This window comes from Limulus polyphemus, unplaced genomic scaffold (assembly GCF_000517525.1).
Source record: "Limulus polyphemus unplaced genomic scaffold, Limulus_polyphemus-2.1.2 Scaffold3473, whole genome shotgun sequence".
Lineage (NCBI taxonomy): Eukaryota > Metazoa > Arthropoda > Merostomata > Xiphosura > Limulidae > Limulus > Limulus polyphemus.
This window is the reverse complement of record NW_013669083.1, coordinates 81,997-101,894: the sequence shown is the minus strand read 5'-3', so window position 1 is coordinate 101,894 and position 19,898 is coordinate 81,997. Positions and strand designations below refer to the sequence as shown.

At 32.0% G+C, this 19,898-nt stretch overlaps 1 protein-coding gene across 1 annotated transcript in view; it reads left to right on the top strand.

The window, feature by feature from the left end:
* Window positions 1–4,568: 4,568 nt before the first annotated feature.
* The window catches only part of LOC106469415, a 42,592-nt gene continuing 27,262 nt past the window's right edge, over window positions 4,569–19,898 (top strand). Inside the window, exons 1-7 of the mRNA XM_022397931.1 lie at window positions 4,569–4,710; window positions 7,001–7,182; window positions 13,253–13,330; window positions 15,547–15,641; window positions 15,995–16,078; window positions 17,832–17,964; window positions 18,853–18,920. Coding sequence (XP_022253639.1) covers window positions 4,569–4,710; window positions 7,001–7,182; window positions 13,253–13,330; window positions 15,547–15,641; window positions 15,995–16,078; window positions 17,832–17,964; window positions 18,853–18,920 — 782 coding nt within the window. The remainder of the gene's footprint in view (window positions 4,711–7,000; window positions 7,183–13,252; window positions 13,331–15,546; window positions 15,642–15,994; window positions 16,079–17,831; window positions 17,965–18,852; window positions 18,921–19,898) is intronic.

Below are 19,898 nucleotides of genomic sequence, written 5' to 3'. Positions count from 1 at the left end.
AGTAACCATATGACATACACTGCTTCATTTCTAGTAACCATATGAAATACATTATTCATTTCTAGTAACCATATGACATATACTACTTCATTTCTAGTAACCATATGAAATACATTATTCATTTCTAGTAACCATATGACATATACTACTTCATTTCTAGTAACCATATGAAATACATTATTCATTTCTAGTAACTATATGACATACACTACTTCATTTCTAGTAACCATATGAAATACATTATTCATTTCTAGTAACCATATGACATACACTACTTCATTTCTAGTAACCATATGACATACACTACTTCATTTCTAGTAACCATACGAAATACATTATTCATTTCTAGTAACCATATGAAATACACTACTTCATTTCTAGTAACCATATGAAATACACTACTTCATTTCTAGTAACCATATGAAATAGAGTAATTCATTTCTAGTAACCATATGAAATAGAGTAATTCATTTCTAGTAACCATATGAAATAGAGTAATTCATTTCTAGTAACCATATGAAATACACTTCTTCATTTCTAGTAACCATATGACATACACTACTTGATTCCTAGTAACCATGTGAAATACACTATGACTCTGGTTGATTTTAGATCTTATATGAAATATGTGATAAAGTGGATACGTGAAGAGAGACTCTGAGATAGAGATTTGAACGCCAGTGCACTATTAGTAAGCTATGTAAGAGTATAAGCTCCTGTCATCATTCACCCATAAAACTAGTTAGCGCGAGTATGATCAGAGTATTATGTGGTAGTCAGGTAGTTAGTGCATGAGTTGATTCACCACCACCAGAAACAAATTATATGAAGTGTATCACAGACTTAAGTTTATTTATATGATTATTATATGAAGTGTATCACAGACTTAAGTTTATTTTATGATTATTATATGAAGTGTGTCACAGACTTAAGTTTATTTTATGATTATTATATGAGTGTATCGCAGACTTAAGTTTATTTTATGATTATTATATGAAGTGTGTCACAGACTTAAGTTTATTTATATGATTATTATATGAAGTGTATCACAGACTTAAGTTTATTTTATGATTATTATATGAAGTGTATCACAGACTTAAGGTTATTTTATGATTGTTATATGAAGTGTATCACAGACTTAAGTTTATTTTATGATTATTATATGAAGTGTATCACAGACTTAGGTTTATTTTATAATTCCTGTTAAGAATCAACGTAAGGACATTTTCTAACAAACTGTTTTTTCATTTATCGTTTTTTTTCACATAAAATGAAAACAAAAGAAAATGAGTTTATGTTACAAAACATATGACATATGATATAATTTTAAAAGCACTAATGATACTGCTTAGTTTTAGTATCCTATATGATATACGATATTTGACGCAATTTAATTTTACCCTCGACATACACCGTGAAATTGCTTAATATACCTATATGAAATACAGTATGACATTGCTTAATTTTAGTAGTAGTACGAAATACGCCATGACACTGCTTAATTTATCGTATAACTTTCTATATGAAATGTGGTTTCATGATGGTAATCCAGGTGAGCGGTGCCACTAGCGTTTAGGAAGAAAACGGCACCTCTGGTAATACAAACCTGACACTAGACGACGCTGACGTCTGTCACAGTAATTATGGTCATATGTAAATTATGTGTAAGCAAGTTAATAAGGTGTTAGAGCTAATAAAACTGATTAGGTTTTATACAGTTATATGGAAGTTAGTTAACTGTATATGAAGTAAAGTATAACACTGCTATGTTTTACTTATGTATTATGATAATACTGTGTAGGTTATTACTACAAAAAATAAGAAACACAATTCTATCATTGTTGTTCAAATCGATTCCGCAACTTTATTCATTAGTATTTTCCAAGAAAAACGAAATTTCGAGCCTAATTTATAATAGGTTTTAATGGTTAGGTTTGCAACAAGTTTGATAAGTTCACATAGAATATGGACGTGAGTTGTGATGTTTGTATAATTGTATGTAAAACGGGTATTTGAACCACGATTATTTTAAAACACACGTGTCTGTTGACATCATGTGTACAAACATTTACCCCCGAGTGAAATTTGTATTAAAACGACATTTATCATATCTGTTATAAACTGTGTAATACCTGTACACTATAGCCTATTAAAGATACAGTGACGCACCCGGTTCCCGTTGATGTATATAATCTCCAACAGGTCGGAGGAAGTCCTTGACTGTTATATAGCCCATCAAAACAACAGTATTGAAATATTAAACAATAGTGCGTCTTGTAACATTGACGTATTGTCGGCCTTTCTAACATTATATGCTGGAATAGTTCTGGAAACGAAAACTATTTCCAAGAATATATACTGAATGATTTCACAAGTTCGGCCTATCAAATTCTAGGATGAGAGAAGCCTCGTTATAAAACACTGTATTAATAAAATTCCCAAAATATTTCTAACACTGGAACTGTCGGGAAACATACAATAAAAACAAACAACTTCTACTTATCAATTGATGTGCTTAAATCCTGCAAGCAATATAATGTATTTGATTTCACATTGAATGTATTTTTAAATATATATATATATATATACAAATATATTTCTGTTCAACAATTTGTTTTTACTTTAATTAAAAATATGTTTAACTTTCCTTGACTCAACATTGGTGTTGTTAACATTTAAACTTTTCAACAGAAATACACAAACTAACTAGATAAAATATGTCATTTCTCTTGTACTTTTAAAAACATTTCTACATATAGATAATATAAAAAAGTATGTTCTTCTATTAATGTCAAACTTATTTATATCTTTATCAAATAAAACCAAAGTTACTGAAAATCAAAAACTTACACGGTTCAGGATAGTTTATTCCAAGCATTTCATATAAAATGATATGAATAAAAACACTTTCCAGAAACCCATATATATATATGTATATGTGTGTGTGTGTGTATATATATCATTCTAAAAAAGAAAGTTTGTTTCTGATATACAAAATACACAATTTCGGCTTACTGGGTAAAACTACCAAGCACTAACATTTTAAGCCACGGCATAGAATGGCTCTGAGTTTTTTTTGTTTTGTTTTTACAAACTTTTAGCTCATAGCTCCATCTCTTTGAGATCTAATTACAAATTGTTATGACTCCTTAATAGACACAGTTAAACTCAAATATATCTTAAAAGTAAACCGAGCTTTGAATATCGCTAAACATCTCCATTTCAGTTATACTTGTCACATCCTCTAGCTACAGTGATTTTTTAGAGAGAAAAATAGCAATAACATCTTCTAGATTACGTTTTTAGTATTTGAAAAACGTGTTGTGTACGTTTTTAATATATTTCGATTTCTAGGATGACTATATTAGACATCTTACACCTGGTGAATAAAACGTAGAAAAGGAGTAAATAGGAGTCACTAAAACACAATGGTCAATATTACTGGTCAACGTAAATGGAAGTCACTAAAATTTGGAAGGTCACTTATTTTGGTGTTAAGCACAAAGCTATACGGCGGGTACTGAAACCCGATTTTTAGCGTTATATGTTCTCACACTTACCGATGAGGTCTGAAAGCTAACAAGTATATGTACCGAAAGAAACAGAGAAGCCAAAAATATATAGTTTATGTTCATTATTATTATCTATGAATTACTTCTTGTATCCTCAAGAAGAATAAATAATTAGATTGTCCTGTTAAATAGTGTCTAATGACAATTTTATTAAATATTACCAACTGACTTTAGTTACGTGGATTTTAAAACCTCGTTCAGCCAGTTTGATTACAGGGTAATTATTTTTTTATGTTATTAACCCTCGTTCAGCCAGTTTGATTGCAGAGTAACTATTGTTTTTAGTGTTATTAATCCTCGTTCAGCCAGTTGGATTACAGGGTAATTCTTATTTTTTTCGAAACTCGATTTTTTAAAGTTTCGTCAAAACATGTTCTTCAGTTTTCTTAATAAAAATTATTGGGGTCAGTTTACTTAAAAATAATTGGAATTTAACAAGCATTTTCCATTTGTGTGGATCATATTTTAATATCTGTTTCCATCACCGCAACCCGATTATTGTGCAGGTAGTCAATACGGCAGTGTAGCTGTCTGTTACTTCCTCAGTACTTTTTCCAACTATTGTAGCCGTACAGAGTTTGCTGTTAGTTTCATGTATTTTCATTGTATATCTTCTAGCAAAACAAACATCTAGGAATTCTCGAAACTTAAAATCCTCCAGATTTCCAGTGTTTTTGGTGATTAACATTTCAATTAAACACTCTATATTTTGATTTATTACTTGAAAGAAGTGCATAATTTTATTTATCGGAGCTTCAAGTATCTTGCGAAACCTAAATTAAGATGTATGTTGCTACCTTGAATTGACTGTTTAATTACTCTATGTGTTGTTGTGACACCATAATTATTGGAAAAGTTGGTGTTACGTCACCCTTCATCCAGGTTCAACGTGCAAACGCTACAACGGCCTTCGAAGGTAGCGCCTTCTACTGGTCAACTTTTAGATGTATATATTAAACGAGTCAGCAGGTGAAAAGCAAATAGAAGTCATGTAAAATGGGGTCCGGTTTGTGGTTTATGGTGTGTGTGCCTAAAGAAGAATATGAAAAGAAACTCCGGTTAGGGCTAACAAGCTATGGTTCCTCCAAGAGCTTGCGAAGCAAATCTTCAGAACAACTTGATTCTACAAAAGCTTCAGGTAAACAAGTATACATAATTTGTTACACAGCTGGGAAAGTTATTTTTCTTGTATACAACTACCTAGTTCTGAAAGCTTAGAATAGATTTCTCGTGTATTTAGTTTGATGTGTTTTGCTTATTCTAATCAAATTCGATTCAACGATATTGAGTTTACTTTATTTATTTATTTCTGAGTGATTGTCGAAGTTTTCCTACATAAAGTATAACTATTATAGCATGTCTTTGTAAGCCTGATTTGGTGGTTCTGTTAAACGCTACCGTGTAATACTGTAAAGCATTCAGGTTTTTATTCTATTTGTACTCAGTTTTTTTTTGTTTTTGTAGTTCATCTATAACTGTTATCAAATAATACGTAATGTTATCAAGCTCTTCAGGTACCAATAAAAATATGAAATCGTATTAGTTCATTTCACGTAACACAACTCAACATATCGTGACCATATGATGACGACCAACGTATTTCACGTAACACAACCCAACATATCGTGACCATATGATGACGACCAACGTATTTCACGTAACACAACTCAACATATCGTGACCATATGATGACGACCAACGTATTTTAACTCTTGTCCATTGATTAATCTCAAGAGCTAGAATTACCCTCTTGTTATTAAGTTTTGATAATTTATCCAAGTTCTTAAACGTCCCCAGACTAACCAGTTGGTGATCAATACCAGATCTTATCAGCTCACGTGAGTTTATATCATTATCACTTGATTTTCTGTACCTCATCATCTCAGTTCATAGTAGCCAATGGTTTAACAGTTGTACAATTTTGACAGCTCAATTCAACGTATTTTTTGGCTGTGACAGAACATACTTAGTAATTAAACAAATATATTTTGTATTTGATTTACATCTGATTAGATAGCATATGTGTACATTATGTAATAACTTTTTTTAGATTCTCACCAGTTGGACTTCGTTGATTCTTCACTGACGTTTGTTCGTTTAATCTATGTAAAAATGTTTATCGTGGAGAAATTTACTATTGTTGTATCATTCCATCCACCAACCCCATCCCGCCAAAAATAAATAAATAAGAAGAAGAAAAAAGGCGACATCTTGAGTATTTTTAACATTAAGTTTGAAGAAAAACTTTGAAAGCAAAATGGTCGATCGAGTCGTGGTTATATATTTTTTTTTCCTGTACCCACAACTTCAACGGCACAAAATGTTAACATCAGGAGATTGTCTTAATGTTAGTAAAATCAAATGACAAAAATGTTTTTCTTTAACACCTAACTTCTAGCTCCTGATTGTTTCATACACGTACCCTAAACTTTCACCATAATCATATATATGCATTACAAGTAAAGAATATATGTATTTCAAAATCATTAAATAGTGTTAAGTCACGGTCATTACCTCAAAACGTAATTCACTCTGTTAATGTTATCAACGTTCTAGACTACCAACGACTGCAAATATTTAGCATCAGAAAGGTTGTATTATATATAGGCTAAATGTTACACAGAAAATTAGATTTTCCTTAGTTGTATAACCCTAAAAACATGCTAATATTTCAAAAACCAAAATGAAAGCGGATGAAAATGTTTACATCACATGAACAATTCAAATCAGGCTTGTGCTATCATTATTGATGACGGATACAGAGCTACATCACATACCTCTTTTTTTCTTATTAATTTTATCTAAATTGTGATTTGTAAAGATTCTCAGAACCTAGGTCATTTATTGTTTGAAACGATCTTATTTCACCTTTTCCTATTTTCTGAGAGATTATATGAAAACGGCTGATAACACAGGCCTGCGAATTTAAACTTCATACCAGTTGTTTTGGTTTCAGATTTTCTATAATTCAGCTATGCAGATTTTGATAATAATATTCATACATTTCTATCGCGTAAAGATTTTTTACAAATCGAGAAGAAAAAAAAATCTTACTTAAATCAAATGAAAATTTTGATTTACCACAATGAACATTTTTTATTATCATGTTTGCTAACTAAAATACAAAGAAGCTGAAGAAAAGGGAAGAACATTGAGGTCAAACGAATATGTATCATCATTCATCTTGATTCTTTTGAGTGAAATCTACGTCTTTTAGTCTCAAAACTACTTATTGTGGTCTTTCTTTTATGTATTGCGTTATGACGTTTTGTGAAAAATCTGAACGCGATGGAGAAAAATGGATATCATTTTTGAATTCAGCGTACATGAATTACTGTAGAACATGTAAAATTTTCAAGACAATAAAACCATCGCAGGCCTGTGTAATGTGTAGGGTAAGTTTGAACCATATACATTTTCATCTAAAGGCAATAACGGCACAGTCCCAGCAAGTCCTGTGAAACTTAAACTAAATCAAAGTAATGGACAAAAGTCCAATGCTTCCAAGACATCACTGGTCACGTGGAATTCAACAGAAGAATCCTCGTCGTCTGCAGCGAGGTCTATAGAATTAGAACAGTATTTAGCGAAGGAAGATTCTTTAGTCAAGGTAAGCACGCCTGGATAGTTCGATGAGATACTCGCATATGTTAAACGTCTGTTTGGGAATTTCGTTGTTAACTATATATATTGTTTTAACGTCTGTTTAACAATTTTATTGTAGGATAAAGTTTTCACTTTTTGTCCATCTCAGGCACGATGAGTTGATCATAGCTTGAGATGCATAACAGCCCTTTCAATAACTCTGGAGTTCACAACCACCTAAGCAAAGACTGTAACGAACAACCGAACAGTGAACAATTCAGAATAATAGAACCAGCGAAAGACGAATGGACACTAAGAAAAAGGAAGCACTCCTAATTCGTAACCTACAACCTAAGCTGAACAATGAACTAGCTACGTCACAGCATCTCAAACTATGATAAACTCATCGTGCCTGAGATGGGCAAAAAGTGAAAACTTCATCCAACAAACAAGTGTCAATATCTACTGAAATGGAAAACAATATATATTGTATGTTGTGTTTGAAACTCTGTTTAGCACTAGCGGTTCAGATTGCTTAAATATCCCTTTAGAAACTTTGCTGTGAACTGTTTATATTGTCTCTTCCGCGCTTTTGCTATCAGTTGTTTATACTGTTAGAATGTCCTTTCAGCAATTCTGCTGTTAGCTGTTTATGTTGTTTGAATGCATTTCAGCGCTTTTATTGTATGTATTATTTGAATGTCTCTTCGGTATTTTTGTTCTTAGCTGTTTATATTATTTGATTATTTCTTCAGTCTTTGTGTTCTTAGCTGTTTATATTATTTGAATATATCTTCAGTCTTTTCGTTCTTAGCTGTTTATTTGAATATCTCTTCAGCACTTTTGCTGTTAGCTGTTTATACTGTTTGAATGTTTCTCGAACACTGTTATTGTTGGTTGATTATATTGTTTTTTCAGAACTTTTGATCTTAGATAATTATACTGTTAACATCTTTTAGTAATTTTAATATTAGCTGTTTATATTTTTGTCATTTCAGCGGTTTTGCTGTAAGCTGTTTATGTAGTGTGAATGTTTTTTCAATCTTTTTTTTTCTTAGCTTTATATATTGTTGGAATGTTTATGCGGCGCTTTTAGTGTTAGCTGTTTATATTGTATAAATGGCTCTTCATCAGTTTTATTGTTATTTGTTTGTGTGTAGTTGAATGTTTCTTCAACACCCATTATTTTAACCGCTAATAAAATAAGAATGTCAACTGAGTAGTTTTGATTCAGTTGTTAATGTTATCTGAATGTCTTTCCAATCTTTTTGTTGTCAGCTGTTTATATTGTTAGATTATCTCTCCAGCGCTTTTGTTGTTAGCTGTTTATATTGTTTGAACGTTTCTACTACACTTTCATTCTCCGCTGTTTATATTGTTTAAATATTTATATTGCACTTTTCTTGTTTTAACTTCAAATTAAGCCACCAACTTAGATCGAAACTGAAATTATGCCTGGTATTAGTAATGATTATAACTAATTAAATATACATTTCTTACACTATTACTTGTAAAGACTAGAATGCATTATTTCACCAGTTGAGATTCCTCGCTGCTAACGATACTTTATTTGAATGTATCTTCAGCACTTATGCTAACAGCTAATTATAATATTTGAATGTATCTTCAGCACTTATGCTAACAGCTAATTATAATATTTGAATGTATCTTCAGCACTTATGCTAACAGCTAATTATAATATTTGAATGTATCTTCAGCACTTATGCTAACAGCTAATTATAATATTTGAATGTATTTTCAGCACTTATGCTAACAGCTAATTATAATATTTGAATGCCTCTTCAGCTCTTATGCTAACAGCTAATTGTAATATTTGAATGTCTCTTCAGCACTTATGCTAACAGCTAATTATAATATTTGAATGTCTCTTCAGCACTTATGCTAACAGCTAATTATAATATTTGAATGTCTCTTCAGCACTTACATTGCTAGCTGTTCATATAGTTTGATGTCACTTCAACCTTTCTGAACTTACAGCTTTTTATTTTGTTGGAATCTGTCTTCCGATTTTTTTGTTATTAGCTGTTTATATCATTGGAAGTTTCATAAGAATTTTTGTTGTAATCTGTTTATATTGTTTGATTATCTCTTCTGCACTTTTGTTGTCAAATATTGCTTGAAGGTCTTTTGCATTTTTATTGTCAGATGTTTATATTATTCGAACGTCTTGTCAGCTCTTTTACTATCAGCTGTTTATAATATTTGAATGTCTCTTTAGTGTTTTTGTTGTTATCTGTTTATGTACTTTGAATCTCTCTATATAAAACTTTTGTTGTTACCTGTCTATGTTGCTGAAAAGTCTCATCAGCCATTTGGTTGCTAATTTGTTGGAATATTTATTTAGCGCTTTTATTGTTTAAATGTATCTTCGGTACTTTTTGTGAGCTTTTTATATTGTATGAATGTCATTTCAACAAATCTGGCTATACCTTTTTATATTGTTTAAGTGTCAGTTCAGTATTTTAGCTATTAGCTGTTTATATTTTTGGAATATATTTCTAGCTCTCTCGGTATCAATTACATATATTCTTTCAATCTTTGTTAAGTAGTTTTGTTGCTAATTGTGTATACTGTTTCAATAAAAAGAAGTATAGTCAATCGCACAAGCGACAAAGATACAAAAATTAAAGAATAGGATACAAAATCCCCATATTTTATATATATAATTTTATTTCGAAACGCCATCTCGAAATGAAAGAATATACAAAACTTGGGGCTTTTGTAACCTATTCTATAATTTCTATATACTTCTTATTTGCTGTTATTATAAGCTATCTATGTTGTCTGAACAATATGTTTAATGCTTTTGTTGTATGCTGTTTATATTGTTTTAATATCTGTTTAGCGAGGAATCTACTGAAATGAACAATGAATTCAAAATAATAAAAACAACCTTTACAGTAGGCAAGTTTTATTTTAATAATTACAGCGTTTTGAAACAAAAAAGATCCCATAGTTTGTCTGTTACAGACTTTTTTTTTTGTATATGTTCCTAAAGTCGTTGCAGAGACTCACACTGCTTGCTCAGCTGTAGAATACCGAGAGTAGTAGTCGTACAGCTAGCTACCTGTTAGAGTGTAGATGAAAATATTTGAGTGACTGTTGCATGTACCGTTTCGACATGAGGGCTAGCCACGGTCTATTGACAAGAATAATAAAGTCCTAAAGTGATATTATCACTCCTTACCATAAAAAGTTAATTTGTAAGTGACTTAAATAAAAACGATAATAAATACAATTAACTTACTTAATCTAGTTCACACAATAACAGTTGTTATTCATGAAAACTGATAATATAAATAGCACCTAGATCACTACTACGTGTGTCGTGTCCCAGCCGGACTTGTGAGCCCTGATATTGGACGAAAGGCCTTGTCGACGTTTGATATGGAAGGTGTAGTTTGGTTGATATATTACACCATATTCTTCTGTGCTTTCACTCGTAGATTCTTAGAACTACTTTTTTATCTTACAAATGTACGCAAAAAATAAGAGAAGTCTTATTGGAACATTCTTTTGTTTACAAGAAACTATGATACAGTTGAAACAGCTTGTTCAAGCACACTAAGTAATTTTGTTAACTGTACGTCACATTCTCATGACACAGCTATCTTTTCACAACTACTCCTAATAAGTATTATATATCATATTGTTTAAACTGAGGACTTGTTTTAGTTTAATTATCTAACATTTAGTTTTAGGGCCAGAAAAATCCATGGTTGATGGGAAAGTCTGTTCTCAGATTTCAAAAGGTTACTACACACGTCAACGCTGCTCTTGGTTGGGTTTTGTGTAAAGAACAACACAAAAGCTAAAGTGACAAAACACTTTTATTAGAAGTTCTGTAAGAAAACATAATCCACACCCACAGTATAACAGTCGTTTTAAGATTCAGCATGGTAACAGAAAGCAACATAGGTAACTACAACGTTACATGGTTGGCCCGCTTGCAATGCGTTTCATTAATAAAAACAACGCGAATTCGAAATTATTACATATTTTTTAGCTTACACCTGTAACTGAGTTAAGCTTTTTTTGTTAGTTTTTCCACTTGTTATGCTGAAATATTTCCTTAGAGCTTCAAACAAGTGCGTCTCTCAAATTCAAGTCTGTCCCTGAAATGCCAAACCTATCCCTTCGTTTTAAACATAATCTCCCATGTTTCACCTTTCAGGAGATGAAAAATACTACAGGTAAAAATCGCACACTATGAGTTATATTAGGAATATTTTCTATAAAGTTGAAGATATAGAGGCTATACTGTATTTGAAAACAGTAGCCGTAATAGCATCACAAACGCTATACCATGGGTTTCCGGATTACACCAGTCATGAACCGCTGTCTGTGCCAGCCGGCGTGACTAAACAACTAGAAAAATGCCGAGCAAACGCTTTCAAATTAATTAGTCGCACTCATGTCTGTAACTAGGTACGAGAACACCGAGGTTGTTTTCTGGCTTTCTTCACTCACTCAGACACACACATACATATATATAATTAAACGTTATAGCTTGAAACCCAAGTTTGACATCGGTAGAATTTTAGCTCTGGTTACCATAGTGACTATAATTCTAGTACCAACGTAACTCAGAAAATTGTTATGCTCGTGTTAATAAGATGATAACGTAACTATTAAGAAATAAGTTAAAATATCAAAATAATCTACATAGTTATATAAAATTAAATATCAAGTTACACAACACACAAAACTAAATAACGTATATTTGATTTGTTAACTTCACTACACAACTGAATGTGAATACGTTTCACTGACTGCACCTTGTTAATATATTTATTATATTAGCATCCTTACTTCGTTGTCACATATTTCCAAGTTACATAACACACAAAACTAAATAACATGAAATATGTGACAATGAAATAAGGATGCTAATATAATAAATATATTAACAAGATGCAGTCGGTAAGACTTATTCACATTCAGTTGTGTAGTGGAGTTAACAAGTCAAATATCAAGTTACATAACACACAAAACTAAATAACATGAAATATGTGACAATGAAATAAGGATGCTAATATAATAAATATATTAACAAGATGCAGTCAGTAAAACTTATTCACATTCAGTTGTGTAGTGAAGTTAACAAATAAGATATTTCTATGCCAGCTCTTAATAACGTTGCATGTTATTCAAATAATTAAGTAGGCAAAATTATACACATTGTAAAATTCAGCTTACGTCACCAAACACACCAACCATGAAACTGGAGTACGTCACCAAACTCACCAACCATGAAACTAGACTTTGTTACAACCTTCGCTCGCTCTTTTCTGAGTTGACATATTGGACAATAGGGCATTACTAAGATAATATTAATCATCCTTTAACGTAACTTTTAAAACTTGGAGTACTAACAACAACAGCACACAAAATATGGCTTTACACCCAGTTAAAAGTATTTCTAACAGTAGTATATGCCACTTAAGAATAGGACCGGAAGTTTCCTGTTTAAATCAATGTTACTGTGGCTTTTAAACTCGTTTTACTGTTGACAGTAATATTAATAATGATGATGATGATCTCCTAGCTACACAGAGTTCACATTGATCATGTTTAACCTTCTAACTAACAATTAACTAAACACTTACTGAGCACTTTATGGACAAGCTAATAAAACCTTGTAGGTGTTACCACTTAAACCGACATTTTTCTACTAACTGATGACACATTTGAAAACCATAGTGTTAAAACAGTATTACAGAACTATACTGTGGAATTTTCTGGATACGCTTGGTGCGTAGTCCTTAAAATATACAATCGATAACGCAAGGTGTACGAAAAACGTCACGTGAATAATCTTCAATAATTATGATAAAACAAGATTTTCAGGAAACATTAGGAGTGTAATCCGTAAAATATAAAACCATTGATAGATAGGAATTGCTGAAACAATTACGAAAGCAATTCACAAATGGATGTTTTGTTAGGGATAAGCCAGATTCAAAAGAACTACAATGAGCATAATAATGTAATCTAGATTTTTCCCAGAAAAATATTATGGAATATCTCATAAAGTTCTACTCACTAAACCGTTGGAATTATTCTCGGAGCAGGTTCTTCAAGAAGAACTAGACCATCTGGAGATTCAAGATGCAGTGTGGACGTCATCCAGTGATGATAAGTATCACCAGGTAACTATCTGATAACTTGTCAAGATGAAGCAAAAAATTACAAATCAAAGTTTAAAGTATCAAACTCTTTAAAAATAAAATAAATAATCTCGTTTACTCCGCATGCTACTTAAAGAATAGAATTTACATTGTTCATGGTAATGATGTTAATTAGTTCTAAACTTGTTATGAATTTCAGAAAGTTTTTAAAACAACGCTATAAGTAAGTTTATAAAGAATAATGTTTTTTTCGCGTTATTTGTTGGTTTTTAGAGCCAAGCCACACTGGGTTATCTGCAGTATCCGCCGAACCCCGGATTTTAGCGTTGTAAGTCTGTAGACTTACCGAACCTAGGGAGACCTTGCGTTATGTAAAGATCAAGATAGAGTAATAAATTCTTCTTTTTAATGTGTTTTCAAAGTGATAGAAATATTACCACGAAAATTAGTTCGTGTGAAGAAAAGTTATGCAACAGTAGTAACGTATATTGGTGTCGTTCCCTTGATTTTACGAAGTTCCAGGTGTCTAAATAAAGATACCGATAAATTTACACGTTTCAATACACTTGTAGTCCTATAGATGGCAGGAGGAAGCGATATGTAACTGGATATCTCAGATACAGTGCAGCTGACATATTGTTATATACACTTGTAGTCCTATAGATGGCAGGAGGAAGCGATATGTAACTGGATATCTCAGATACAGTGCAGCTGACATATTGTTATATACACTTGTAGTCCTATAGATGGCAGGAGGAAGCGATATGTAACTGGATATCTCAGATATAGTGCAGCTGACATATTGTTATATATACTTGTAGTCCTATAGATGGCAGGAGGAAGCGATATGTAACTGGATATCTCAGATATAGTGCAGCTGACGTATTGTTATATATTCTTCTTTATTTTTACACTTAAGTTATTAGAATTAACTGTTTTTTAAGTGTTTTTCACTTTAACGCTTTTAGTAAATGTGATATTACTACGTGACCCTGGAGTTAGATTTCATTCACGTACAATTTACTTGGCCCGCATGGCCAGGTGGATAAGGCGCTCGACTCACAATCTGAGGGTCGCGGGTTCGAATCCGCATCCCACCAAACATGCTCGCCCTTTCAGCCGTGAGGGCGTTATAATGTGACGGTCAATCCCACTATTCGTTGGTAAAAGAGTAGCCCAAGAGTTGGCGGTGGGTGGTGATGACTAGCTGCCTTCCCTCTAGTCTTACACTGCTAAATTAGGGACGGCTAGCGCAGATAGCCCTCGTGTAGCTTTGCGCGAAATTCCAAAACAAACAAACAAACAATTAAATGCGTGTGATATATTTCTTAAAACACGTGCTTCAGTAGATCAAACTTCACCATCTATAAACAAGTATATCTTGTTTCATATAAGATGGCTCACCTCGGAAATCACTTTTAGGAAATTTCATTGTTGTACAGGTAACACCACTGTGATATGTATTGTACAGGTAACATCACCTAATACTGTGATATGTATTGTACAGATAATATCACAGTACTGTGATATATATTGTACAGTTAACATCACATAGTACTGTGATATGTATTGTACAGATAATATCACAGTACTGTGATATATATTGTACAGTTAACATCACATAATATTGTGATATGTATTGTACAGTTAACATCACATAATATTGTGATATGTATTGTACAGGTAACATCACATAGTACTGTGATATGTATTGTACAGGTAACATCACTTAATACTGTGATATGTATTGTACAGATAATATCACAGTACTGTGATATATATTGTACAATTAACATCACATAATATTGTGATATGTATTGTACAGGTAACATCACATAGTACTGTGATATGTATTGTACAGGTAACATCACTTAATACTGTGATATGTATTGTACAGATAATATCACAGTACTGCGATATGTATTGTACAGGTAACATTACATAGTACTGCCATGTGTATTGTTCAGGAATACATATCACAATACTATAAGATGTTACCTGAACAATACACATGGCAGTACTATGTGATGTTACCTGTACAATACATATCACAGTATTAAGTGATATTATCTGTACAATACATATCACAGTATTAAGTGATATTATCTGTACAATACATATCACAGTATTAGGTGATGTTACCTGTACAATACATATCACAGTACTATGTGATGTTACCTGTACAATACATATCACAGTACTATGTGATGTTAACATGAATATTTATTTCACTGTAGGTCTATTTTCCCTGTGAAGCAGGTGGCCAGAGCGATTTTGTACTCCAGCATCTCACGTCGCGTGGTCTCGGGCGACGAGATAGATCAACTATTGGGTAAGTAACGTGATCCTAGTCAGGGAAATGGATCATATAGCCAATGAGCTCTGTGTTACTGGTCAGCTAAAATAATCAAGTATTCACTAAACCCCTGTCTCCTCTAAAAAAAAAAAAAAAGAAGTAAAGTGTGAAGTGATCTGCCTGATATAATGTTCAGATTGTTAAAAGCTTTGAGATAATTATCGGGTGTTGAAATAATTATCAGAAATGCGATTTACTCTTAAATGAAAACGATTTTTAATAGAGTGAAATAACTAGTACTGTGACACTTTAAAAATCTAGAGGTTAAAATTTTGAGTTATTAAATAATTATAACTTCTAAGTATTGAAATACCTAATTATTTTGTCAGAGTCATCCCATGTGCCGTGTTCTATCGTCACGACTCTACGACAACAGAACCTTCTAGCAACCAATTTACAGACACCGATGACACGTGAGTAACCACCATATCATTATAAACGGGGATATGTTTGTAGTCTTTGTAGCGTGAGGTGAAAAGGACTTAACAAAATATGGCTTACTAAGATTTGTAAATCCTTATCCATTAGGAAGATGATACATCAGTCAATGCCCTCTACTGGCGCTCTCTAAGAACTACTTCAAATATTTATTACTTAAATATATTGAACATATTGAAACATTTTCGCGACTAATGAAATATCAAGTTGAGAAGTTCCAATTAATTTTGCTATAAAACTTTCATACGTATTTTTAAATCTTCTATTTGTTCTTTCTCGTTCTAAAGCATCGAATATTCTTCATATATCCTCAAGAAGGAGACAACTATGTGTCCACCTTCATGACTTTGCAAATAGCATATCGCATAGCTTTTGACGAATGGGTCAGTAGGCGGTCATTTTTTAAAATATCAGTGCAGGATTTTTCAAAAGTGTCTCACAACTGTGGGCACTCCTGGTGTGTCAGCGCTAAGTTTACGGACTTACAACGCAAAAATTCGGTGTTCGATTCCACCCTGGCGGACAGATTGCAGATAGCGCATTGAGTAACTAGCTTTGCACTAAGAAAACAACAACAAAATTGTGGAATTCTCCAAATCAAATTTATCAGGCAGTTAAACCATATCAGAAGTTCCGTAAAAGCATGCCATACTAAGTGCACTTTTAGCAGTTGTAACTTTGGCTAAATAAAATCTGAGTGGTAACAAAATATGAATTTACACCTCAAATTCTACACTTTGAATTACATTTTTTTTAACCTGCTATGAACATTAAGCTACTTTCATTCCATAAACGTTAAACAGATGTTAACCGGATCATTTGTTGCACAAAAAAGAGAAGAAAACAATGTGTGTATGTGTTTGTATATGGCGAACTTAAAAGTCATTACGTTTTTTGAAAAGTAGTTGCCAAAGGCAAAGCTGAAACTAGAGGAAGGAGTTAGGGGAATACTGCTTGGATAACTTTTTAATTCTTATATTTAGTATGACAGTTTGGACCTATTTTGATGTAGTGGGGGCTAAGATGATGAAAACTAGGAATGATCACAAACAAATTACAAAAAGCAGTTTAATGACCAACTTTAATGCCTTTTTAGTTTTAGCTTAATCTGCTAATTTCATATTTCGAGTATATAACCAGCTATCAAATTAATTTTAGAATCTTGATTTGTTTATAATAGTAATTATTTTGGACCAAAAACTCAATCAAAGTTGAAGAAATTTGCAAACATATAAAAATTATGGTTTTATTTACTTATTTATATGTTGTTAAGTGTTTTCTTGTGTGTGTTATAAGCCTATAAAATTACTGCTGAGCCACTTGGGGGAAGGGGCGAAATCTATGAGGGAAAGGTGTAGTTATAATTTATTCATCACATTGGATGGTGTATACTTTACAATTTTATTAGTTTCTTGGATTAATAATGAAAGCTATTTCAACTTGTTTTTCATATCAGCATAAAATTACCTATCCGACCTTCCCTGCACTATCATATGTGGTTATGTTTAACTTTTTGTTCTTAGATGAAGACAACAAAGACATCTGCCAACATAGCAAACACGTGAACATTTTCTTTTTCATCAGATCAATTGGAATAAGATTAGCTGTTACATCGCAATTATTATTGTCTGGTAATATCACTAGAGGTACAGTAATAACGTTGCTACTTTTGTAGTAATGATAGGCCTTTCGTTTTCTACATGGTTTATATACTTGTTTTTACTCTAGCGACAGTGATGGATCTACTAATTCACCCAAAGCTTCCAAGGCAAAGAATGATATAAAGCGTGCCAGGAAAGCTTTCAAGTCAATGCAGAAGAGGTTTCTGAAGACGGTGACAGCTAGACTTACTGTTGCTCAGGTCTGCGCTTCTTTAATTAACAGAGAAAGTTTTATGAAATTACTGTTCAGCATTTCTAAGTTTTGGAGTATATGTGTCGTATGTTATTCATTTGTCTTTGGATCATATAAAACAATAAGTCTTACAGAATGTTTATATACCATCAAGCGATTGGATCATTTAAAACAATAAGTCTTACAGAATGTTTATATATTGTCAAGTGATTGGATCATATAAACAATAAGTCTTACAGAATGTTTATATACCGTCAAGTGATTGGATCATATAAACAATAAGTCTTACAGAATGTTTATGTACCGTCAAATGAGTTTTTCTCTTGATTAAGACATGTTAAACTGAATTAACTTTCCACGTTAAAAATTCATTTTTTATAAACATCTCACAAATTAGCTCCAGTTATCAAATTATTCAGAAGTTTAAATTAGCTAGTCCAGTCGCGATTTAAAATATTTTTAAACATTCTATTGAAATCTCACCTCATTTATACTAATCTTATTAGTTCTGGTAGCGAGAACTGTTTCTTATTGTTAACTCTACGCTTCTTTGTCTCATCTAACCCTCTTTCATCAACTTCATTAATTTACATATCTGACAGATTTACTGTGAAGAACTAGCGAAGTAACGATGATAGTGGAAGTTCTGAATGGCGCCTAGAAAATCCCATTTATGTTTTTGTTTATAGAAATCAGACGTATTTCCCGAATTAATGACATTCAAGTTCAATAAAATATTTTACAGAACTCCGGGAACTATTGACAAATACGAACTTCGATAATCAAGAGAGCTTATACAGCATTTTGAGTCATCATATTTTAGCTCTAAATCACATTTCTAACTTGTTTATTCGTTTTAGCGTTTATTCAACATGAATATGCACGTTGTTTTCAGGTTGTTGATGGAATACGGGCCAACGCAGTTTTGTCATTCGACTTCGTGATGTTTATAATATTGGCCAGGTGGGTATTGATTAGAATTATTTTATATTTGATGTTCTCTAAAAGTTCAAATTTATACTATTTTATTTCTTAGAGAATTCTATAGGATTTGTTTAAGATTAAGTCCTGGTATTACTCAGCAAAGTTTTCGTGTAACAAAGTTACTAACCTTAAAAAGTGCCTGTAAGACTACATGTACTCATTGTTGACAACGTAAATACCTGTAGACAGTACCAGAGTCGTCTGTTTATAAGATAAGTTAATACATTATTAGTAAAATAAATGACTACATTTTTTCGATCTTTATAATAGAAATAAAAGTCATTATTCTAGTGTCATGAAGGATGTAAATAGATGGAGCTGCTAGCAGCGAGATTTATAAATGTTTACTTTCCTAGTTAGTTAACTTACGTATTGCAATTTGGTAAATATTGTACTTAAAGTGTTTCTTTTATAAAACGAGTATACACAACTACCTAATAATTGCAGATGATATTTTATTTGGAGTTTTTGTTAAGGCAGGAGAATAACAAATGTATGGAATGTACAGATTTAGGGAATCACTTTTCCAACACACAGTTTTGCTTTATTTTTTAAGTCTTCTAAACTCTTGCAGTGAGAGAGTCGATTTAAGACTGAATATGTTATTAGAAAAAACAAACTGAGAATAGACTTTCACCTTGGGAAATTTGCAGGGAACTTTACTTTCTAAAATATTAACGAAGCTTTCAAACATAGTTACAAAATCTCGATCTAGCAAGTGAAATTTTGTAAACGACCGAACTTCAAATTATTTACCCTAATCCAGGAGGCTCTTTAAAAATGTCGGTTGTATTGTACAAGTGTGCATAAGGAACGGTTATAACAGAGATGTCTGAATAACCCTGATAACTAATCATAATTAGACGTACGCTTATGATAGTAGTGGCTACATCTGTTAGAGTTTGGATATTGTTTTTTTTACCACCTTACTTGAAAATAGGTTTTAATAAATTTACT